At 47.7% G+C, this 23770-nt stretch overlaps 1 protein-coding gene and 1 long non-coding RNA gene across 3 annotated transcripts in view; one reads left to right on the top strand and one right to left on the bottom strand.

Moving 5' to 3' along the window:
* LOC148758929 (uncharacterized) overlaps positions 1 to 6900 on the bottom strand; it is a 41995-nt gene extending 35095 nt beyond the window's left edge. The window contains exon 1 of the long non-coding RNA XR_016020446.1: positions 6510 to 6900. This is a non-coding gene — a long non-coding RNA (uncharacterized LOC148758929). The remainder of the gene's footprint in view (positions 1 to 6509) is intronic.
* Positions 6901 to 7041: 141 nt separating this feature from the next.
* Positions 7042 to 23770, top strand: part of CEP68 (centrosomal protein 68) — a 27464-nt gene continuing 10735 nt past the window's right edge. Inside the window, exons 1-4 of one of the 2 annotated variants that reach the window (XM_074332067.2) lie at positions 7042 to 7188; positions 9079 to 9174; positions 19346 to 19723; positions 21301 to 22815. In XM_074332067.2, coding sequence (XP_074188168.2) covers positions 19382 to 19723; positions 21301 to 22815 — 1857 coding nt within the window. In that variant the 5' untranslated portion in view covers positions 7042 to 7188; positions 9079 to 9174; positions 19346 to 19381. The remainder of the gene's footprint in view (positions 7189 to 9078; positions 9175 to 19345; positions 19724 to 21300; positions 22816 to 23770) is intronic. The other variant, XM_074332068.2, reaches the window with a different exon arrangement.

The raw sequence follows: 23770 nt of genomic DNA, 5'->3' as shown, positions 1-23770 counted from the left end.
TTCTTTATCCTTTCCTTTTCCTCTCCCTCTCTCTCTCTCTCTCTCTCTCTCTCTCTCTCTCTCTCTCTCTCTCTCTCTCTCTTTCCCCTTACCTAGCTTCTAAATAACCTCCCAATTTGAGGGGGAAGCCCCATCGTATGATTTCTGGCAGAAGGCAGGGCCACAATCCCCACTATGGAAGCTCAGAGACTCAGGTACCTCCTGGCTCCACACCCTGAAAGCTGAAACTTGGGCACCTGATGATCCCGCTACTGAATCAAACACTCAAAGTCAGTTGAGAAATAATTTACTGCAGCAGAATCAAATGTCAGCAGTGGCAGCATGTGGTATGCAGTAGCCATAGTGCCAGTGGCAGTGTGCAGGCTGAACTGTCCCTGTGGTGAGAAAAACAGCAAATCTACAGAAACATGGAAAGAGTACAGAGATCCACTCTTTACTTAGTAAACACTTGCTGTAAAATCAATTACTCCACAACAAAGCAGCTTAAAGGAACAATTATTTATCATGCCACACTTTCTGTGGTTTAGGAACCCAGGCACCACTCAGCTAGTGCCTCTGGCTCAGGGTCTCCTCCCGAAGTCACAACCAAGGTTCTGATGGAGATGCATTCTCGCATGAAGGCTGCTTTTGGGATCCATGTGCCTCCCAGCTCACCCACACAGTTGTTGGCAGGATTCAGCTCCTTACAGATTGTCAGACTAACGGTCTCAATTCCTCACTGGCTGTTGGCCTGAGGCCACCCTCAGTTCCTTGCCACATGGGCCAGTTCACAGAATGGCAGCCAGCTTCCATCTGAGCCAGTGAGGAAGAGAGACTATCCAAGGTGGAAGCCATCGTTTTTTTGTAACCTGATTACAGAAGTGACATCCCATTATCTCTGCCTCACCTTGTGTTATTTGCTAGAAGCCAGTCACTAAACCTAGCTCCTACTCAAGGAAAGGGGTTACACAGGGTGTGAATTCCAGAAAGGAAGGGCAGGATTCATTGAGTGCCGTCTTAGACTCTGCCAACCACAGATTCATTGACTGTTAACATTTTACTACGTTTGCTTCTCCTCCCCGTTATGTAGATATGGCAGTGATTGATTGACAGATAGATATGTATATATCTGTATATACATTTTTTTTTTTTTTGGTTAAACAACCAAAAATAAGTTACAGATGTCAAGATGCCAAAAAGAAAGCTATTACCCATTAGTGGTTACTTCCCATTCCCCCCCCCCCCCCAACTCCCTCAGCCCTAAGCAACTACATATTAACCTACTCTTTGTCTCTCTAGACTTGCCTATTCTGGACATGTCATATACATGGAATCATATAACATGTGACCTTTTGCAAATGGCTTGTTTCACTTAACATTGTGTTTTTAAGGTTCATCCATGTTGTGATGTATCAGTACTTCATTCACTTCTGTTGCCAGATAACATTCCATTTTATGGATATACCACATTTTATTTACTCATTCATCCATTGATGAAATTTGAGTTGTTTCCACTTCTTTGCAGTTATGAGTAATGCTGCATGTGAACATTTATGTACAAGTGTTTGTGTGAATATATATTTTAATCTCTCTTGGGTATATACCTAGGAGTGGAATTGCTGGGCCATATGGAAACTGTATGTTTAACCTTTTCAGGAGCTGCCAGACTGTTTTTAAACGTGACTGCACCATTTTGTATGAGGGTTCCAATTTCTCCTTATCCTCTCCAACACTTTTTATTACCTTTTTTTCTTATAGTCATTCTAGTGGATGTGAACTAATATCTCAATGTGGTTTTGATTTACATTTCCCTGAGGCTAATCATATTGAGCCCACTTTTTCAGGTATCTTTGGTACCTTTCAAAAATTCATGTCTTATATTTCCTTGAAAATTTCCTTCTGTTATAGCTTTGTTTTACTGTTACGTTTTTCTCTATTGGGAACTCTGGTGATACATATGTTGGCTCTTCTTTGTCTGTCTTCTGTATCTCTAACTGTCTAGTGTTTTTACTTCTTTTCCAAAGTTTTTTTGGTTCTTTTGATTGTTTAACTTTTTTTTTTCAATGTCCCTTATTGAATTCTTAGTCTAACTGTTTTCCCTTGGACACCATGTAATTTAGTTTCCATACTTAAGATTATTTTTTTCTTCTATTTTTTTCCTGAATTCAGTTGATTCTCATTTTGCAGCTTTCTGTTTTGTGTCCACTACTATTTTAAGCTTTTTAAATGTCTTGACTTTTTAGATTCTTTATAGCTGCTGTCGCTTGCTAAATGATATTAAATTCATGTTAAAATGCTATCTTACAGTTTTTCTCTGCTTTTTGGTTATATTTTTATCAGCTAAAAAGGTTTACTATTGTTTTTTTTTTTAATTCTCAATGCATTTTATTTTATTTTTTTATTTTTTTGTCTACTGCACATCTAGACCTGAACCTATTATTTTGTTCTTATAGTTGCTTTTATATGGATGCCAGTTGCTGTCTTCTGTTTATTTCAAAAAGTCTTGGATCTTCCTAAACCAGAAATAACAAGTGTTTCTACCAAGAGTAGATGGCCGTATAGGAGGCCTAAGAGAAATAGGTCAAGGTTGGAGGAAGATGTTGGGAGGAAGGAAATTTCTGGGGGAAAATAGAAATAGTAGAATATGATGAGCGGGAGCATTTTAAAACAAACTAATAGTAGAAATATGACACATTTAATGGAAAAAATAAGGATAAATACAGTGAAATCTTTACAGGTAAAAAAATCATTAGCTCCAGGAAAAACAAAAAGTTGTAAGATAAAGGAAACATAACCATAGTGTAAAGCTCAGCTCATCAGTAAACAATATTTACAAAGTCTTAATGACATAAATGCTGTCTATTGACTTAAATTATGAAAATTGTATGTAGAAAATATTAATATAAGGTAGATGAGAGAAAATGGGAAGGGGGTATAATAGGGCTAAATCCTCATATAACATAATAAAAAGTCAATAGATCCGGTCTCAAATTCATAAATTAATAAATAACAGTATAAGTACATTATTGAAATATATGAAAATAACAGAAAAGAAAGCTGAAAATGTGAAAGCAAAAGCCTCTGATAAAGGAGACTAAAGGGGGTAAATGGGCAGTAGGATCCTTTGTCTTATGAGTCTTTTAGTACTATATGATTTTTTAAAAATTTTTTATTGGGGAATATTGGGGAACAGTGTGTTTTTCCAGGACCCATCAGCTCCAAGTCAAGTCATTGTCCTTCAGTCTAGTTGTGGAGGGCACAGCTCAGCTCCAAGTCCAGTTGCCATTTTCAATCTAGTTGTGGGGGGTACAGCCCACTATCCCATGTGGGAATTGAACCAGCAACCTATTGTTAAGAGCTTGCGCTCTAACCAACTGAACCATCCGGCCACCCCACTGGCAGCTCAGCCTTAGCTTGTTGTCTTTGATCTAGTTTGGAGGACACAGCTCACTGGCCCATGTGGGAATCGAACCAGCAACCCTGTTGTTCAGAGGTCGCGCTTCAACCAACTGAGCCATCTGGCCACCCCTACATGATTTTTTAAAGAGAATATGTACACATATCACTTTAATAACACTAAAAAATGTAATTAAAAAAAAGATTAGCTCAAGTGCCTGCTGGGAGACAGTATTCTGAGAGTTTGTGGTATCGTCCTGATGGATGAAGTGTACACTTTGAACCAAGGACCAATAGATATTTGCACAGCAGAAGGTAGATGTCTGTGAACCAGCTGATGAAAGTGGGTGGGGCACCTCTCAAATTATACCTAATGATTCTCCAAAATTTATGCTTCCTTTTTCTTCAAATCAGCTGGTTTAGATAATTAAGTGCAGTACTTTCACCAGAGCCTAAAACAGTGGTTCCTATTGACTGAAACTGAGATTGATGAGGTCTCCTCATGCCACTGGAGGTTACAGCATTGGCTGGTGACTGGTCCCGACTATCAAGAGGATAGAAGACAAGTATGACTGGAACCCAGAGGTCTTCTATGGCACCTCCTCACTCCTGGTGCCAGGGATACAAGTTCATGAAAAGGTACTGCTCTTCGTACAGGCAGGCCCACCAAGACAAACTCCTCAAGAATGAAGATTTGGTTAACCCCACCAGGTAAAGAATCCTGGCCAGCTTGAAGGTAAGGGGAACCTGGAATGGGTAGTGGAGAAGGGAAATCATAAATGCTAATACAGATTCATTACTAGTTATAAAAATGAGGATTGTAGCCTCTGCTGGTATTTCCTTTCTTGCTGTATCATGAGTTTTTAGCAATTGTCCTCTTTTTTCACCTCTCTTATTTTCATTATTGTGTTTAAAGTATATCAGTGACGGTTAATTTTAAAATTTAGTCTATACATTACAACATTGAAATAAGATGATGATGAAACTTAGAGGAAGAATGGACCATCACCTACAGTATGGACTTGGGGCCAGATACAATAACTGATGACTTTGAGCTGTCCTCCTTTGGGGAGGGGATGAGTGCATTTTTATCGTTGTTGTAAGAGAGATAGTTGCATTATGTTGGATGGGAGCATTTTTATTTAAAATTGAGAGCAAGAGATGAAGCATGTCTGTGGATGTTGGGCATTCCTTGGTCTAAGGGATGGACTATAGTGGAGTTCCTTTTAGCTACCAAGCATATGAACATCCTTCAAAATTGCGGGGAGCCCTCCTCTGAGTCTTGGGCTCCTCCTCATTAGAAGCCAATGTGTCCAGTAAAAGCCACAGCAGAAACCAGAACTCTCCTTGCCCTTGGCAGCCAGAACAGGCACATGATCGAGACTAGGCCAAATCAATGGTCCTGCCCAAAACTTGAATCTTTAATGGATACTTAAAATCACAGAAGAGTTGAAAAGTAATTCATGGTAACACCAAAATGCAGGCATGCACCCTAATCAGACCACTTGAGGAGCATGGCTACATATTGCTGCCTGGCCTTGCTGGGTTTCTACCATTTCCAGACCGGTTCTCCCGCTTTTCTGGTATATAGATTATAACCATACACAGCTCTCAGCTTACTTCACCCAAGCTTAGAGACACCAGAGGAAAAGAATGAGCCTCTCTCCCAGCCTCAACTCTAAAAGCCGAGACAAGGGCTCAGACCGTCTCAGGTTGGGTCATATCTATGAGGACTAGAGGAGGGAGGCTAGATTTGGCCAACCCTGGGCTTCATGCCTCCCTCTCTCCCCACCCTTCCTGCCTTGAGAGGCTAGGGAAGTGTGATACCCTTAAGAACGATCTGATCCAGGGGGTTTCAGGCAATTCCCCAAAGGAGAGATTACCTGTCAGGCAAAACCAAAAGATGTTCACAACACAAAATTACAGAATATCAGAGCTGAAAGGAACCTCAGGAGTCATCTCTCTTATCCCCTCTTACAGATGAGGAAACCATACAGGGTAGAAAACAATAAAGGCCATAAGAAAGGCACATACCAAGTGCTGCAGAGTTCAAAGGAGGGAGAGTACACATTTGGTTGAGGATATCAGGGTGGGCTTGATGAAGGCAGTGGGATTTGACCTGGGATCTGACACACAGTGTGGGTCAGGACGGTGCTGGCTTTTTGCTAATTTCAAATTTTAGTTTTTTGCTACTTTTCTGCTCATAGTTTGCTTACATCCGATTCCACAACCCACAACTTCCTTGGTCTTTTGAGATCTTATTCATTTGGCCTTGATCTTTTTCTCAAGTTCCCTTCACTTGGATTTGGTGCGCTGGTTCTCCTGATTGCCTGTTTGGACTTGGCCCTGTTCTCTGTTCAGCTGGGTGTCTTGGCTAGACAAGACCCACGTCTCAGCCAGTGGGATTAGGTTTTCTGTGTATTCAGAGAAGACCAAGGGTGACAAACACAAATGCCTTCAGATGTCAGGCAGATAACAAATGTGTGAAGTGGCTGGCTATTACTTAACACACAAGTGCTGCTTGTGGGATTTGAATTCTTATTAACAAATAAAACCAATGTGCTGCCCAAGCAAAACCATCTGTGGGCTAGTTTCTGGTTTGCTGTCAAAAGTTTGTGACTCCTGGAGTAGACAAAATCTCTATCATGATAGGTTCAAGAAAACCCAGCAAGTCTGTATCTCTTGAACTGCCTGGGGTCCCGGAGCTCCGAGGGAAAGAATTTGTACACTGGGGTTCATATTGCCCACAATTGGGATTCAAGCATTTACAAACTTGTTTCATGAACTAGTGAGGCATTCAATGGAAGCCAGATCGCTGAAAGTGCTGAGGGGAGAAAAGCATCAGAAAGGAGGAATGGGTCTGACGTAGGCTCCAATGTGCCCCAGGATTCCCCTGAGCAGGAAAAGCTGGAGTTGTATCTTTAGGCAACTCGGCCATCTGTTGAAGGGGGTGGAGAGGAAGGGGAGGTGGTGGAAAGGGATGTGCATCACGGCCTCCCACGGCTAGTTCCCACTTCCCCTTGGACTCCATCACCTATTTCCCGTCAGACCAGGAAGCTCAGAAAGTCACTAAGCAGATCCCGGGTATTTACCCACACTTCTCCCATCCTTTCCGAGCCTGCGTTAAGTCTCACCTTCCTCCTGAAGCCGTCTCCAACCACCCAGCCTGGAGACATCGCCCTCCTCCGGAGCTAAGGGCCCGTGGCACCTGTTCGGATCTTGGTCACAAGCTTGGTTGTTAGATGAGAATGTAAACACGCAGTAAGACTGTGGGACCGCCTTCCTGGCAGTGGCGCGCCTGGAATACAGATGCGCGCCCTGAGCAAAATGAATGAACGAATGCATGAGTCAGAGTCAGGCCTACAGGCAGGGAAAGAGCGCCCTACCGCATCCACCCCTCTGCGCTGCCTTGAACGGCGCGCCCTCGCACGACCCCGCTAGCACAGAACACCCGAACGTGCGCCGCAAGCGCGGAGGACGAGGGAGGACGCGCGCCCAAAGAAGATCCGGCCTCCCATAGGCCAAGACGGCACAAGAGGTGGGCTCTTATTGCACGACCGGGTCGCGCACTGGTCGAGACTCCGAAATGAAGGTTGGGATTGGTCGCGCTTCTCCAAGGGACCGGCTTCGCGTGGAGGAGGGGCGGGTACAAAGGGCGTGGCCTGCGCTCGGTCCCGCCCCAAGCGCTCGGGGTCGCTCGCGCGGGCCGCGGTCTCTAACTGGGACCCCAGTGTCTGGGACTCCGCATGGGGTTGTTAGGGCGGTGGGAGTCGCCGCGGGCCCGGTTAGGACGTCCGAAGCGTCCGAGGCGCGGTAGGTAGTGGCCGGCGCGCGCGGGTGTCGAGGGATCCGCGGCGCAGGGGGCGGCGGCCCCAGCAGCCCCAGCCTGTGCGGCCCGGCCCCCTTCTGCTTTGCGGTCTTTCCTGGTCTGCAAGGCCGGGCCGGCCAGGCGGGTCGCCAGGCCTCACGTACCCCACCTGGAAGGGCACAGAGAATTTCTGGGGGCGGGGGCATCTCGTGCCTTCGCCTCCATTTTGCAGGCGGAATGGCGGGGGCGGGTCGCGGCCTGGTGGTCGGGATTGGAAAAGCCTGAGCAGGCGAGGCGAGGCGGGGCGTAGGGGGCGCGTGTCTTTGCATCCTCGCGGCTGCGCCTCTGATCGGCCTATCGCGGGGGAACTCATTTTCCCCCAGGGCCTCGACCGGCGCGTGCCCTGTTTACCCTGTGCCCTGGCCGGGGCGAGTTGTCCCCGCAGTAAGGGACTTGGCACTGCTCGAACGCAGACATCGTCCCTCACCAGCTAGTGCTCATTCCCACTGAAAAGATGGAGACGAATGATGCTCTCTTGTCTTCTTGGATGCAGCTGTCCACGGCTGCCAAGGGGAAAAGGCAGGATGTCTCACTCTTGCCCAGAAGGGCCACTCTTTCCAACTGTCACCACGAGAACCGTTTTCAGCAGCCTAGGGGCATATGTCCAAAACCTATTTCAGGTCCTTTATAATTATTAGGTTGAGTTCGGTGTATTGTTTGTAATATAAAAATAAGCGGAGGGGGCCGGTTGGTTAGCTCAGTTGGTTAGAAGGCAATGTTCCCCACACCAGGGTTGGGGGTTGGATCCCCACATGGTCCAGTGTGAGCTGCGCCCTCCACAACTAGATTGAAACAACTACTTGACTTGGAGCTGATGACTCCTGGAAAAACACACTTAAAATAAATAAAAGTTAAAAAAAAAAAAAAAGTGAGCAGAAAACTGCCAGAGCAGATTATACCTCACTGGAAATTCACTGGGGGGAGAGGCAGTCAGACGATACGTAGCATTAATACACTAATAGTTACCCTCTAGACCTAGCGAATGAAGGATGATGTTAAAAGGCATAACGAAGTGTGACAGGTCAACAAGTCAAGGGTCTAGAGCTTGGTTAAAAGAAATGGAGGTCATCACTTCTCATCCCTTTTTAACTCCATCACCTAGATCAACCAATTCTGGGCCACTCAGTATAGAAAAGAGCAAAGAACTCAGTTGGTCACCTCTTCTGGAAAGCTTTTTAAGCTCTTCCCTCACCCCACAACTAATGCTCCCTCTTTTGGCCTCCCTTCTGTTGCCTCTATATACATCACGCTGTATTGTGGTTTCCCCAGCCCTTAGTCCAATGCTTGGAACACAGAAGTCACTGAGTGATTAAAGGAAGCCAAAAGAAAATGAAAACTCAGCAGTGTAGCCAAAAAGTTGACAAAACAAAAACTTTAATAACTTTAACTTGTTGCACCAGTTATTCTTACACAGGGTAGGGAGACAGTTGAGCTCTGGCTCTCAAGTCAAATCAGAATTGAGCTCTGCCATATTACTAACTCTGGACAAGTTATTTAACTTCTCTACAGTTCAGTTTCCTCATCTATAAAATGGTAGTTATAATAGTACCTCCTCCATGGGTTCTAAAGATTAAATAAAATGTCGACATAAAATGCTTAGCGTAGTTCCTGGCACAAAGGAAATGTTCAGTAGTTGTTAGCATAAAAATAAACAGATTCACTAATACTAAATATCTGTATAATACTTGACCCTTCAGGATCTGTCTGCCTTTTGGTCTTTATGTGTTTCTTGATTTAAAAAAAATCACTTAAACCTTTCCAGATACCCCTACCTCAGTAAAAGTGCATAAAGGCATACCTCATTTTATTGCGCTTCACAAATGTGTTTTATACAGATTGAAGGCAAGACGCTTCAAGCAAAAAGATTACAACTTGCTTTATTGTGATACTTTATTGCCATCATCTGGAACCAAACCTGCAATATCTCCAAGGTATGCCTGTAATTCATACAAAATTAACTCTATGCTTTTCGTCTCACTACCTGCTAGAGAGTGATGAAGTGCCAAATAACATTTTGGCAAGTACTACAGTAGTAGTGAATACACTCAAAATGTGGTCTGTTACTCAACATGAGCAGAGGAATCAATCAAAAGGGGCCTGCAGTGGCTTCTCTCCTTATAACTTAAATCCTTTGTCATGAAGAAACCAGTTCCTATCTTTAAAGTTGTTCAAAAATATCATGAGAAGTGGAAGAGGTCTTTCTGTTGGCTCTAGACCTATTTGCTAACCTATAGATGGCAGATACAACCCCTAGAGGATATTGCCTCATTTCCAGGTTTTCTTGTACCACTTTCTGGTTGCAGGAAGCAGGCTAACTTGTACATTTCCTTCCAGCTGTAGGTCCTCTTTGCATGTCAGTTTCTCAAATTATTTGGAGTTTCCAAAACAAATAAGCACTCCTCTCTTGTAATTATCAAGTGAGAAGAGAATTCTGGTCTCTGATTCTTCTTTCAGTGTAGCCACAAAGAATCTTGAGTCCTTTCTAGGGAATGGTATTCTTTCTGGGGACTCCCTTCCAGCTATGAGATTTTATAATTAGCCATTAAAAACCTGCCACAAGGTGTGAGCTTTTTCTAGTGTCCTGTTGGAAAGACCTTTTCTAGTGTCCTGTTGGAAAGACCTTCTAGTGTCCTGTTGGACAGGACCATAAATTCCTCCTCATATGTCCCTGGCAGAAGATAGGCACTCAATGAATGCTTGTAAAGCCATTCTAGTTGTACCTCTTCAGGGTGCTAAAACAGGCTTACTAACCTAGTGGTCCTGAAACATCATTGTGCAGATTCTAATTCCAAGACTATGGGGTGGGGCCTGAGAATCTGTATTCCCAACAAGCTCTGGTGACACAGATGCTGCTGGTTACAGACCACACTTTTGAGTAGAAAGGTACTAACATAAATATCTGCATTTGCTTTTTAGAAGTACTGATAAACAGATTCTGCTTTCTTATGGTTTGGGAATGAAATCTTGGATTTAGGAGCTTTTTTTCCTGTTACTCTGTTTTAACGACGATTCCTCTGTTTTGTTCCCAACTGATTTGAGGAGTTTTTCCAAGATACTTTCAGTGTAACAAGGTTTTTAAGAACAGTGGTTGAGGCAGGTAGGGTATAAAAAGTAAGAGGATGTCAAGGGTAAGATGAGTACAAAAAGTGAGTGCCTCTCTGTCCTATATATTTTACTTGGGTGGGAGTGCAGATTTGGTCCTGAGCTTCCTAGCAGCCAAGGCGAAGAAGTCTGTTTTTTTTTAAATCAGTTTTGCCAATACCTATAAAGTAAAAACCAACTGGTTGCTCAGTGAAACAGCTATTTATTACTGAGACCAGAGAATTCTTCCTGCATGGGTTCTCCAAAGAGGACACTTTGGTATAGGGAGTGACATTCTTAATAGCATCTCTTGAAAAAAATCATAAGATTCTTACCAATCTTCACACATGTAGCCTCACAGGCTCACAGCGAACTGTTAACTACAATAAAAGCAGTGGCCTGTGGAACTGCAACCATGTGGTCCAGGGTCAGCTTTGTGGGACACTAGGATTGATATTTGTTACAGGAACTCTGTTTTTCTGCCTTGCCCTTTGGTGGGAACAGAGGGTACAGTTGATTGACATGTTCAGTCCTCATCATCCTTATACTTTGAGCTTTGTTGGGTGGAGCTTTGTTGGATGCTGGCTACTGAAGAGGCCTGAGAGTTTGGGGTTGAGGGGAGGGGTGGCTCGGAGCTCAGTCAAGTTCCTTATAGATGTGGCAGTTGCATCTCTTTGAAGGCCATCGAAAGACTTCTTATGACAAATTAGAGGATTGGCCTTGTTGTGAGGCTGTCTGGTGATCCCATTAGTCAGCCAGGTGGTGAGTGAGCACGTGAGAAAGCGAGGGGAAAGCAGCCTGGCCACCGCATTGATCTAGAGGGCCCCAGTGGCTCCTCCTAGGGCGCTGGAGGACCCTGTCTTGGACTAAGCAAAAGGTAGGGAAATAGCCCTAAGGGAAAGGAAAGGGATGGCTGGTGCCCGAGGATCCTGAGGTGACATCAGCTCATTGCCAAGCCATGGGAGACACGTCTACCCCTCCGCAGGTTTGAGCCTGTTCTTCTTTTCACTTTTCTTTCTTTTACCTGTGAAGGAGGGTGACACAACACTCAGAGTGATTTGCCTTCCAGGGAAAGACAGAGACAGTGTGGAGAACTAAAGGGCTTCAGGGTTTCTACAACCAGGGAAGGAGCACATGGAAATGGTGGTCGCGCTTGGCCACTGGCCTCCCAGTCTCAAACCTCCAGCCACAGCTTTGCTAGCACCCACTGTGCTCTGAGGCAGGCCTGGGCCTCTTGACTGCCCCTTTTGTTAGCCTCCCCCACACATGTCTTTACCCCCTCTCATGCTGCCTCCCACGCCTGGGCTTCTGTCTGTAAGCTCCTTTCTTCTATCAATCTCGTTCCCCCAGAAGCTTCCAGCAACCTTTTTGGTTCTTGACAGTGCTGGGTCCTACCCCACCCATTTCTCCTTCCACTGTGGGCAGTTTCATGTTTTTAGAGAGAGAGCAGCACCGCGAGCCTCTGTCTGGTTCTCTGGCCAGATTCTGCCACTGTGCGCATGGCATTTACCACTTCTACCTGTGGCCTCCTGTGAACACAACGAGGAGTGTCAAGGCTTTAGCCCCTGAACTGGTAGGGCTTGCTCTGTCAAGCCACACCTGGCCTCTGGCTGGAACAGGTGGCTTTCTGTGCATTTGGGTAGAGAGACAGGCCGTTGCAGGAATAGAGCTTCCCAGACAAAATTTGTGTAAATCAGATTGTTTCAAAGGGAGCTCATGATTTAAAGAATCCTTTTTTTGATCAGAGGAGGATTGCTCTCTAGCTGCTCATTGGTAGATTTGAATGGTTTAGTTAAGAGGAACATCAATGTCCCTGCCCCCTCCCCCCACCCCCAATTCCTGCTCCTCCTTTCTCCATCCTGGATGGGAACAAGTGGGAGGAAGGCTTGGCAGCTGTGACAGGACTACACGAGGGTGGTTCAGTAGATACCAGGGTCAGATGTCCAGGCTTAGGGAGTTAGTGTTACCACATACGTGATGTGTGAGCATATTTTTACTGTAGGGCAAGAGTAAGCCAAGCCTAGATCACTCCTAATTATATCTGGTAGGTCGTATGGCCTCTGCAAGTCCTGGAAACTCGTGGGGAATTTTGACAGCAAAGTCCAGGTGTTCCCTAGAATATCCTGAACCTTATGTGACTTGTTTCTTGGTTTAGCCAAGGACAGGGCCGATCTGGTGTGTACAGACCTTTCTCAGATGGGAGGGCTGAATTCTTTGTTCATTGTCTGTGCTCTGCGGCCTCGTCACTCAGTCCAGTCTCCTGGTGCTTCTCTGCTAGGAAGGAGGCTAACTGAGGCCTCTGCCCTCCAGAGCTGCTAGCCCCCAGGAGTATTGTTAGATGTGTGATCTGAGAGCAGGGAGGCCCCACAAAGAATAGTAGGTTGTTTAAAGCTCCTGACCTGGGAGACAGTGTTGTTCCAGCCCAGCAAGTCATTTTCATCGGTCTCAGTAGTCCATCAGTGCCTTGAAAAGTAAGCTGTCTCCCATTGAGAGGGTCCGAGCAGAATCTCACTCTTCCACCCTCATCCCCAGAGGGCCAGGAAGAATGATGTGTAAAATCTAGAATCTATGGAAACGAGGGTTGGACCTTCAAGCAGCATTACAGATGCCCACCTGGCAAATGCAGACAGTGAAGCCCCAGAAGTTCAGAACTGTATATTTGCTAGGCCATTGTTCTCTTCAACACGACTGAGGTTTTCAAAATGGTTTGCCTTCAGCAGTCAGTACTTGAAGGAGTTTTCCCTGATTATCTCTACCCCAGTTGATTTCTCCCCTTTCTTTGTGTTCTGTAGCATCTTAATACAATGCAGAGTGAACTCTCATGGACTTCTTTTTATTCTTTTCTTTCACGTGTATCTCTTAGTTCTCCTAATAAACATGTAGTGCTGGGGAAAAGGCAAGATTTGTCAGGCAGATTAATAAGTAACATTATAAAGGGACTGCTTATCCAGACTGAGAAAATAATCATCTATATAATTATCTTTTCAGAAATACCATTTCCATGAAAATAATTGAATTTCAGATCTTTCTTACCTGGTTGCTGAAGGGCCTCTGGCAACGCTGTTAACCTAGTTCAGGTTTGTGTGCATCCTTGAAAGTTACCTAGAGATGTCTCTTGAATAGTTTGTAATTCTGTTCTGCCTCATCAATTGCCACCCCCCAGGGATAAATGGATACCTTTTCGAATAATGAAATCTACACAAGACAAAAAGCCTCTCATCAGAACAAAGACAGAGATCATTTGTTTGCACTGCTCTCTTGCCCCAGTATCATCTTATTCCAGCCCCCCACCTCACCCCACCTCCGTAGCCGGACCACACCCTTTAGTAAACCATCACAGCCTGACACTGGCCAGTGAGAGAGTTTAGGAATGGAGCAAGAAGTAGACGGGGCAGGATCTAAGATGGTGGAGTAGATACATGCTGTGCTTGCCTCATCCTGTGAACACGTCAAAATTACAACTAAATTATAGAACAGTCAACCTGGAGAACCATCTGAAGTCTGGCTGAACAGAAGTTTTATAACTAAGGATATAAAGAAGAAGCCACATCAAGACTGGTAGGAAGGGCAGAGACGCAAAACGGGCTGGCCCCAAGCCTCTGTGTGGCAGATGAAAAGTGGGAGGGATATCTCGGCCACAGAGGTTCCCCAGATCAGACTCCCCAGACTGGAGTACTGGTGCTGGGAAAAGGAGCCCCCGTAACACCTGGCTGTGAGAAACTGGGGATTCTGACCGCCTGGGTGAGACAGAAGGCTGTGGGAATCCCAGATGTCCTATTAAAGGCCTCGTACAGACTTGTCGCAGACACCCTGGGCTCTGGGGAAGGGACAGTGACTCAGGTGGCATCAGAGACATATGGGGGTTAGACTGAGGTATGTGGCTTTGCACAAGGGCTGGAAGATAGTTGCCGTTTTCCCTGTGTGGGGTCCTTCTCCCATGCAGACAGCAGGCGCTTACGGCCAAATGTGAATCTGATTGATCTGGTGAGCCCTGGGGCTCCGACCTGCTGACTCCTTGGGACCCTGCTCTACCCAGCTCCCCCAAAACCAGAGGCATTTTCTCTGGGCTGGCCAGCCCCGCCCACATTGCACTCTTTCTTGGAAAACTATCAGAGTCGGGGGGCCCCAGGCAGGCAGCACTGGCCTTGGTGTGCTCTGAGACTTTTGCTGAGTAGCTTCGGCTCAGCACTGGTACCAAACCAACCAGCACCAAATCAAAGCCTACATTAACCTGCTGACCACAACTCTTCACACTCTGGTGATTGCCTGAGACCCTGCCTCACCCAACTTGTGTATCACGTGAGGCTCTATCAGCAGTTGAACCTTATGGGAGCTGGCGGTTTGTAGCAGGCCTCAGATGAAGTGTCCTAGCTTTTTGCAGAGCTACCCCAGAGCTGGTACTGGTGGCAGCCATTCTTGGTTCACAGCATGGCCTCTCCCACACATCTCCAGGGGTAACAGAGGCAATGAACAACTGCGGATTGCTCTGTAGCTCCTACCAGGTAGTCCCTGTCTGGTCACAGGCAGTGGCTGACCTGGGCCTGCACCAGATCCCTTCCCAAAGCCCCAGAACCAACATACTTAGAGGTTGATTTCAGACCCCAGCAGAGCACCACCCAATTAGCCCCACAGGTGACATACCCAAAGGGTGATCTCAACAGGCACCAGAGCCCACTGGGGCAAATCCCATTCTGTGCAGCAGGCCCCCTGTACAGCAGCCCAGAAGCTGTAGACGTGGCCAAACCCCATAGCCAGTCAGACTGAGGGTCAGTCCCACTCACTGATGTGCCAATAGCAATCAAGGCTCAAGTATAACAGGAGGGCACACAAAACCTACACAAGGGACACTCCTGGAGCACTCAGCACAGGTGACCAGGGAGACTGTGCCACTGAGCGCCACAGGACACCTACTACATAAGGCTACCCGGCAAGACTGGGAGACACAGCAGATCTACCTAATACTTAGAAAAAAACACAGGTAGCCAAAATGAGGAAACAGAAATACATCCCATGTGAAGGAGCCAGAAAAAAAACTAAACGAAATGGAGGCAAGCAACCTACCAGAGGCAGAATTCAAAATACTGGTTATAAGGATGCTCAAGGAACTTAGAATTTAAACAAAGAGACAGCAAGCATAAAAAAGGACATAGAAACCATAAAAAAGAACCAGTCAGAAGTGAAGAATACAATAACTAAAATGAAGAATGCACTAGAAGGAATCACCAGCAGACTAGATGAAGCAGAGGATTGAATTGATTTAGAAGACAAGGTAGCAGAAAACACCCAATTGGTTGTTACAAAATAGTCATGGGGATGTAGGATATAGCCCAAGGAATATAATCAATAATATTGTAAAAACTATGGTGTCAGATGGGTACTAGATTTGTTGGGATGATAGTTTGGAGAGGGGTTGGAGGAAGGTGAAAAAAGTGACAGGATTATGAAGTACAGATTGGTAATTACAAAACAGTCATGGGGATGTAAAGTAAAGCATAGAGAATAAATATAGTCAATAACGTGGTAATAGCTGTATATAGTGCCAGGTGGGTACTAGACTAATCGGGGGCATTACTTCTTAAGTTAACACAAATGTCTAACCGCTATCCTGTACACCTGAAATTAAAATAATATTGCATGTTAACTGTAATTGAGAAATTAAAAAAGATTAAGTGGAACAAGTGGTTCAAATTTCCAGCTATAAAGCAAGTAAGTCATGGGGATGCAACGTACAGCATGGGGAGCATAGCCAGTATTGTGACAGCGTGGTACAGTGTCAGGTGGGCGCTGGACTTACGGTGATCACTTCTGTAGGTACATGAATGTTGAATAAGTATGGTGTACGCCTGAAACTGATAGAATATCGTATATTAGCTGTATATTTTAATAAAAATCTTTTTTTTAAACCTACCATTTAAAAAATAATAAAAATAAAGGATATAATTCAGGTCCTCAAGTATCTTGCAGGCTAGTTAGACGCGGTGGGGCTTGTGGGGAAGATATATAATCAACATTTATAGTTTAAGGTGAAGTGCATCATTCATTCTATCCAACAGGTTTATTAAATGTGTATCATGAGAGTTCTAAGCATTGGGATAAAGTGAGGTACAAGACGTATTACAGCATTTGCTCCCTGATTACATGGTAATTGGACACTGAGAGCACGGAAGGGAGGTGTCTCCATTAACTGTGCATCCTGCAATAATCTCAGTTTCTTTCCCTCTAAACCCAGATTCTTATTCCCAAACTTCTGCCAAGTGGGCTTCTTATTCAGTGGGTCTGGGGTGAGAAGTGGAATTTGATTTTTTTTAAAGCTCTCTACCTAATACTTAGTAGCTTAGTAGCTTCGGCTCAGCATTGTATTGAATTCTGATACAAACAATCAAGTTTGGGAACCAATGTATGACCAAATAGCCCTAATGAGCTCACACAGAAGTCGGAGGAATTGTTGGAAAGCAGCAGAGAAATGTTTCTTTGAATCATTTTTCCTCACCACGTCTTGCTGCTGTTAGAATTTTGGTTTAGAATTCTATCTTTAATGGTATCGTCTCCAGCTCTGTATGACTATAGATAAGGCTCTCCTGTGCTCTTCCAGATGATTTTTTTTATTTTTGGATGATTCGTTTTATAAATTACTGAATTAATATTCAATTGAAGGTATTTCTTCTGTTTTCAATTGAAATTATCTTATAAAAATAATGTTACTTTTTTTTTTAATGTCAGAAAAAAAGTAGAAGCTATGGGTTAGATTTAGCAATCACCCTAATTTTTCCAGCTCAGGGGCTCAGCTTATTCCCATAGTTGTGAAAGCGATTTGCCTGTTAAGCATCTTCATGTGCAGTCTTTTAAATAGCCACAAGGTGAGGATGTGGCTCCATGAAAAGCTGTCTCAGCATGACTTGGTCACTCATCTGTCCCTCTGCCAGTCTCTTCCCTCTTCTACTTTGTGTGCCTGTTTTGTAACCTGTTCCATAAGTGGTTCATAAACAGCTCGAGTTCTGGAGTCACACAGTTCTGAATCTGTCTGAGCCTTGGTTTCCCCCTCTGTGAATTGAGGATAAGAGCACCTGCGCACTGGCCCCGTTGCATGCTGCTGATGGGAGTTGAAGTTTAGATGCCACCCGGTAGAGGGTCACTTGGCAGCATATGCCGGAAGTACACATGCAGGTACCCTTGCCTCAGCAGTTCTGGCTGTTCACGTGGGTGTGCTGCACAGCATGTGTGCAAGTGTTGTGTGTGTGTGGTTATTCATCACAGCATTGTTTGTAATAGCAGAAGATTAGAAATAATCCAATTATCCACTCGTAAGGGACCAGTGAAATAAACTAGTGTGCAGCCTACAATGGAATACAGTACTGGACAGAGATAAAAAGAAAGGAAGCTCTATGTCACTAAGGAATGAGCTCCAAGATGCTTTGTTTAAAGTGAAGGAACAAAAAGGATGGTTCTGAACAGCGTGTCCTATACAGTTTGCTACTTTTATGTAAAAAGGGGCAGAAGGATGAAACAGATTTTTGTGTTTGTCTGCATATGCACCAGGAGATGAGAGAGACACACAGAATTAATGAGACTGTTCACCTGTTTCTGTGAGAGTAGTAGTACATATTTTGCTTGATTATATGAAAAATTGGCTGCTTTTTCTCCCCGTTGGACTTCTTTGTTCCTTGGAAGGTGACTTGTCACTCCGCCCTCCGCCCCGTGAAGTGCTGGCACGAGCTGACACTGGGTGTGCATGAGGCACCCAGCACTGTCGCCCTGAGCCGTGCACCAGCTTGTAGAGAGGAATGGGGGCACAGTTGGAGGGACACTTGATCTGCAGTGCATTTTATACTTGAACCCTGTATTGAACCTGTCTAAAATACTGTTTTTCTGTTTAGTTCCTGCCACGTACGGCGGTTGTGAGAAGTAAATGAGAGTGCATGAGAAGTGTATGCTCTTCTCCAGGGTGGGCTCTGGATTGGTCTGGAGCCCGGGCACGCAGGGCAGGACCGTCTGGTACAGGCTGTCTCAGGGTGTAGCTGTCCCCACGCAGTTGTGTTTCCTGGTGTGCAAGCTGAGCAGGGTGAGCTCATATCCACAGCCTCCTACACCTTCTCAGGCTTTTTGCTGCCACCAGCTTGCCATCGCTTCACCTTCTGGTCTCTGAGGAAACAAGGCTATTTGTGTCCAGGTTTGAGCTTTGAGTTTGGTCATTCCAGGCGGCTGCCGAAATCCTTGGTGCTCATGGTTCCCATGCCTGCCCTTCCAAACCCTCCCGGAGTTGTGCTCCCAGCAGCAGCCCTTGCCTGCACACTTATGATGAGGGGCTCTCCCTCTGTTGTCCCAAAGCTCTTACTGGAATGGCCCTATTTTCAGATCCAGCTCCCAGATTGTTCCTTCTTCCCTCATCCTGGTTCTCCCTCCCTGCCTGCCAGCTGCCTAATGTGCTTTTCTCTCTTTGGTCAGCTGCCATCCTTCAGATGGGAAGTCCCCACCTGCTCCACAGCCTGGGGTGTGGTTTCTGTGCTTTGAGAGGCCCTGCCTCCTCCGCAGGGCAGAGTGGGCACTGGGGAAGCACCCTGGGCGTGCCCCGACTTGCTCTTGTCCAGAGCAGAGCGGTCAGAGCCAGGCCGGAGCTGCCTGCTGACAGAGGCATTGCGACAGCAGATCTGCTGCAGGGCTGGCACGGGCAGGGACCGGGCCTTAGCCAGGGGGCAGGGCTGAAGGGACAGGGAAGCAAAGGTGACTTTCGTCAGGGCCGAGCCTTGACTCTGCTTTAGGCCTCTGCATTGACTTTCCTGGGCACTGCCGCTAGGGCTGGTACAGGCCGCATAGCAGCAGAGGACAAATGCTGTGCTCCTGCGTTCCCTGTGGAAGGATTTGCGCCAAGGGAAAACTGGACCTCTGTTATGCTCTGAGGAAGTAGCCATAATTTGTTCTTTTCTTCTTTGGCCAAAAAGTGTTTTCTGTAATCATTAAAAAGCAAGATTTCCTGTATACAGATGTAGAAAATGTATCTTTTTCTCTCCCTTTCCCACTTTGTAGGGGGCTGAAGGCGTCAGGAAACCCTGGCCTAGGGACATGGAAATGGCCCTGGGAGAAGAAAAGGCAGAGGTGGAGGCATCCACAGACACAAAGGCCCCGTCCTGTGGGAGGTGGAGCTGCAGCCAACCCGAGGTAGACACCCCAGGGCCTGTGAGTGGGGAGCAGCTGCCGCGCCTGGAAGCTGAGGGAGGACCTGCCTCCCCTGTGTGGGGGGCAGAGGGGCTACCTGCCCCTGCCTGCTGCCCCTCTGGAGCCTGCCAGCCACAGGCCAGCAACACCTGCGGGGAAACGATAGCTGGTGCGTGTCAGCAAGCCCGCGGCCACTTGCTTCCTCCTTCCTGCATGAGGACTGGAGATCTGCCCTCTGAGGGCGGCCAGGTGGGTGCTCAGGCAAGTGGGGCTGTAGGTTTCCCTGGCACTGTCCTCGGGAGTGCGCGCCAGCGTTCTGTCACCATCTTCCAGGCTTTCCCAGCCCCTGTGCACGTGGGAGCACTAGGGGCCAGGGTGCGACGGTTTCTGTGTATAGGTTCACCTGGGAGGTTGGGCCTTGGGGCCAGCAGGGAGCTCTGTCCACTGCATCTGCTGTCCCCAAGGGTGTGACTGACCTTTTGAGGACCAGGGATGCTATGGCCAAGACATACTGCCTATCGGGAGAGTTCTGACAGGGAGCCATGTCCTACTTCTGACTTGGTGATCTGGTGCTTCAGGGGGGCCCTGAGATTTGGGGAATGAGGGTTCAGGGCTGTGGACTCCTGAGGGCTCTGAGTGTGTCCCCTTGGGACCGAGGGAACCTGGCAGAGCCTTGGAGGCCCTGTGGTAAGCAGCCCTGTCCTGGGCAAGGAGCATTTCTTGGGCCTCCCTGACTGCAGGGCAGCCTTACCTAGTGGGAGTCACACAGAGAAGGTGACCTCAGGCAAATCAGCAAATCTTCAGGCCCTCAGTATAACGGGGAAGGTGACATGTGTCACCCCTCCCTCCCAGTTCTGACATCCTATTAAGTTCTGCTTGCTGAGGCCTTTCATGGGAATAGCTTTGAGCTCTTGGGTGTCATTGTGGCCTTGGCTGCAGCACGCTGTCCCTATGGAGCCCAATCCTGTGAGGATCCTCTGAGTGTGACGGTGGGAAAAACAAGGTGGGCCCACCTGCCTGGGAGCCAGGTGGGAGGCTCTGGGCACCTGTGAGTTAGATTCAGTGATGCAGGAAGCAAAGAAGCAAACACAAATGGGCTGTTTCATGAGTGAGTCTGGTGCTTATTGTAACGGCCCTGGTTTATTGAACTCGCACTCTGCTTTTCCCCGTGTCCTGGGGAAGTGGTACTATTATTATCCCCATTTTACAGGTGTGGGAAGTGAGGCTCAAAGTCATACATCTGGAAAGTGGCAGGGGTTGGTGCCAGGTCTCTCTGGTTCCAAAGCCCATGCCCTTACCCACTGTGCTATCCGGCCTCCCTCAGGGCAAGTTCTTCATGGAGCAAATTAAAAATTCAAAGTGAAGAGGCTGAGATGAGTGACTCATTTTGCCAGTGTTCAGTTACCATGGGCTTGTGAGCCAAGCCGGGTGGGGCCTGCTGGGTTTGGACGTGTCTCTTGTCTGTGCCAGAATGATAGAAGTTTCATCTGCCCAGGACACACTTCTCAGAGGTTAGGCAGCTGCAGAGTGACAGAGCACTCTGAATTCTGCTCACTCACAGGCAGGGTGTCTGGAGGAAGCACGTTTGAAAGGACTGAGGGTGGGATGAGTCTGGGGAGGACGGTCTGCTGCCAAGAGCCGGGTGAGTCTCCGGGCTGTCCTAGCAGCACTCCCTTCTGATTCTTCCATCAGGGCTCAGATTCTTCATGTTGACTTCTCCCGAATGTCGTCTGGGCCCCCCAAAGAAAACTACTGATGTGTCATCTAAGAAAGAAATTTGGTTTGCCTTTTCTCACCTGGATGCTTTTTCTTCCTTCTGATTGCAGATGGAGACCAGGCTTCCTGCGTCAGAGGAGCTACCTCAGACTCTCACTGTTCCCAGAGCTACAGCTCTTTGCTCAGGACATGATGCTGACACTGAAGAGGACCCGTCCCCGGTGGAGTCACCGCGGGTGCTGGACCTCAGCCGGCAGCCGCGCATCTCAGGTTTCCCCTCCTCGTCCCAGTGGAGCTCCGTGAGGAGCCCAGGTGCCCCTGCGCCTCAGTTTGCCAGCTGCAGTGTCTCTGCCTCATCGCAGGGCAGCAGTCTGCAGGGTCACCAAGAGAGGGCGGAGCCTCAGAGTCACCCCCTTGCCAACGTCTCCTCCTCCCTAGAGCTGGCCGTCCCCAAGTCGGCCCCATCTATGTCTACGGTGGGGCCAGTGCCTCGGACCCAGTGGTCTCCACAGCCTATGTCCTCCGGGCGTGACGCGAGGCATCTGTCCTTCCAGGCCGAGTACTGGGCGTGCGTGCTGCCGGATTCCCTGCCCCCTTCCCCTGACCGCCACTCCCCTCTCTGGAACCCAAACAAAGAGTACGAAGACCTGCTAGACTATACGTACCCACTTAGGCCCAGGTCTCTGCTCCCCAAGCGCCTGGACAGCCGAGTGCTGGCTGACCCCATTCTGCAGGACTCGGGAGTAGACCTGGATAGCTTTTCTGTCTCGCCAGCAAGCACCCTGAAGTCACCCACTGACGTCTCCCACAGTTGCCCAGCAATGGAGGCCACTGCCCTGCCCTTCTCTGGGCCCAGAGAGCAAAGCCTTAAGCAGTGGCACTCTGCAGTACCCCATCAGCAGGGCAGTGTGGGGATGGCATCTTGTAGCCAGCTCACGTCTACGCCCAGGGCCCCAGGCAGTAAGGACACTCCTTGGGAGAGCAGAGAGCCAGCCCTGAGGGGCGTGAAGGACTGGCGACCTGTGGGCAAGCATCTCAAGGTGGGCTCTCCCCAGCTGAGGACATGGGACAGAGGGTGGCCCTCACCCAGGCCAGAGAGAGAGAAGGGGGCCAGCCAGGGTACCCAGCGCCCTCCTTGCGTCGAGTCTGGATGGAAACCAGAAGAGGAGCTGGAAAGTGACGACGAGTATCTTGCCTTGCCCACTCGGCTGACACAGGTTTCTAGCTTGGTTTCGTATCTAGGTTCCATTCCCACCTTGACCCTACCCACTGGGGCTGCTGAAGGGCAGAGCTCCCTGGATGTGTCGGACAGTGATGGGCCTGCTTCCCTCCCATCGGACTCCAGCCAAAGCCAGCTGCCCTCGGGGGCTGCCCTCAGAGGGTCTGGGGACCCTGACGGCCAGACCCACCGTTTGCTGCGCTCCTTCATCCATGCAAGGGACTCCGCAGGGGACGGCAGCCTGGTGAGCAGCCATGCGCTGGGCCTCTCCTCTGGGCCACTGAGAACGTGCTCCTCCTTCACTGCTGTGTTGGACCGGCGGCCATTCATGGACACAGATGCTAAAGGACTGCCTCCCAGGAGAGGAGGAGAGCAGGGAAGAGAGTCACTTGTGCAGTGTGTGAAGGTAAACTCAGCAGTTCAGAGGCTTTGCGTGGAGGTGTCTCATCTCCTTCCCCCAGTCCACTGCTAGGATAAATCTTAGTAAAACTGAGCACGTTTTATGTGCCAGGCACTGCACGTACCTTGTCCTGTTTAATCCTCACAACTCTACCCAGTAAGGACTTCTCATTTCACAATTGGCGAAAAAGGCTGTGAGAGGGTAGGTAACCTGCCCACTCACAACTAGCAAGGGCTGGAGCCTGAGCTCGTAACTACTACCCCAGGCTGCTTCCCAAGGCTCTTGACCTTGAGGATTAAGAGGCACTCTGCACAAGAAGGGCCTGTACTTGGGAAACACTGGGCTAAATAAAAGTAAGTGCTCTCAACTGCGGGACTTGTCAGAGCTTCCATTTAATCAAGTGGTGTGACTGTAGAGCATTAGATAGATCGTTTCCTAGACGTGCTGGCCACTGAACCCTCTCTCGTGGACCACCCAGGAGGACCTGGAGATATAATGAATACTCAGGGGAACAGGTTGTCAGTGTCAGGCAGATCTGAATTTGAATGATGGCACTGCTGTCTTTGGAATTTCAGCTCAGTCTCTTGAGTTTGCTCATTTCTAAAATGTAGAGATTTGCCTCTGGGGTATTGTGTGGATTAAATGAAATTAGTTCATGTTGAGGGCTTTGTGCAGTCCCTGACACGGGGCTGTCCAGGGGTGTGGCTCTCGCACACTGACAGCCCCACACTTGCCCCTTGGGGAGCACATGGACGCCGCATCTGTATGGCCGGAGGGCAGCTGGCCAGAGGGCCGTGTCCGTGAGCCCATCCACAGACTGTTCCCAGCACTGCCCCTCAGGTCCTGTGGGTGATTTTATTTGAACTGGGAAACAGGCAGGACAAGTGTTAGCAGGTGCCCTTCTTTGTGACGAGATTGAGATGCGGAGGTCAAGTGCGTGGCTCAGTCTCCCTGGGTGAGT

This window comes from Rhinolophus sinicus, chromosome 2 (genome assembly GCF_057876585.1).
Source record: "Rhinolophus sinicus isolate RSI-liver-muscle chromosome 2, RSI-T2T, whole genome shotgun sequence".
NCBI lineage: Eukaryota > Metazoa > Chordata > Mammalia > Chiroptera > Rhinolophidae > Rhinolophus > Rhinolophus sinicus.
Note: the sequence above shows the minus strand (reverse complement) of the source record. Positions and strands in the feature narration are given on the sequence as shown.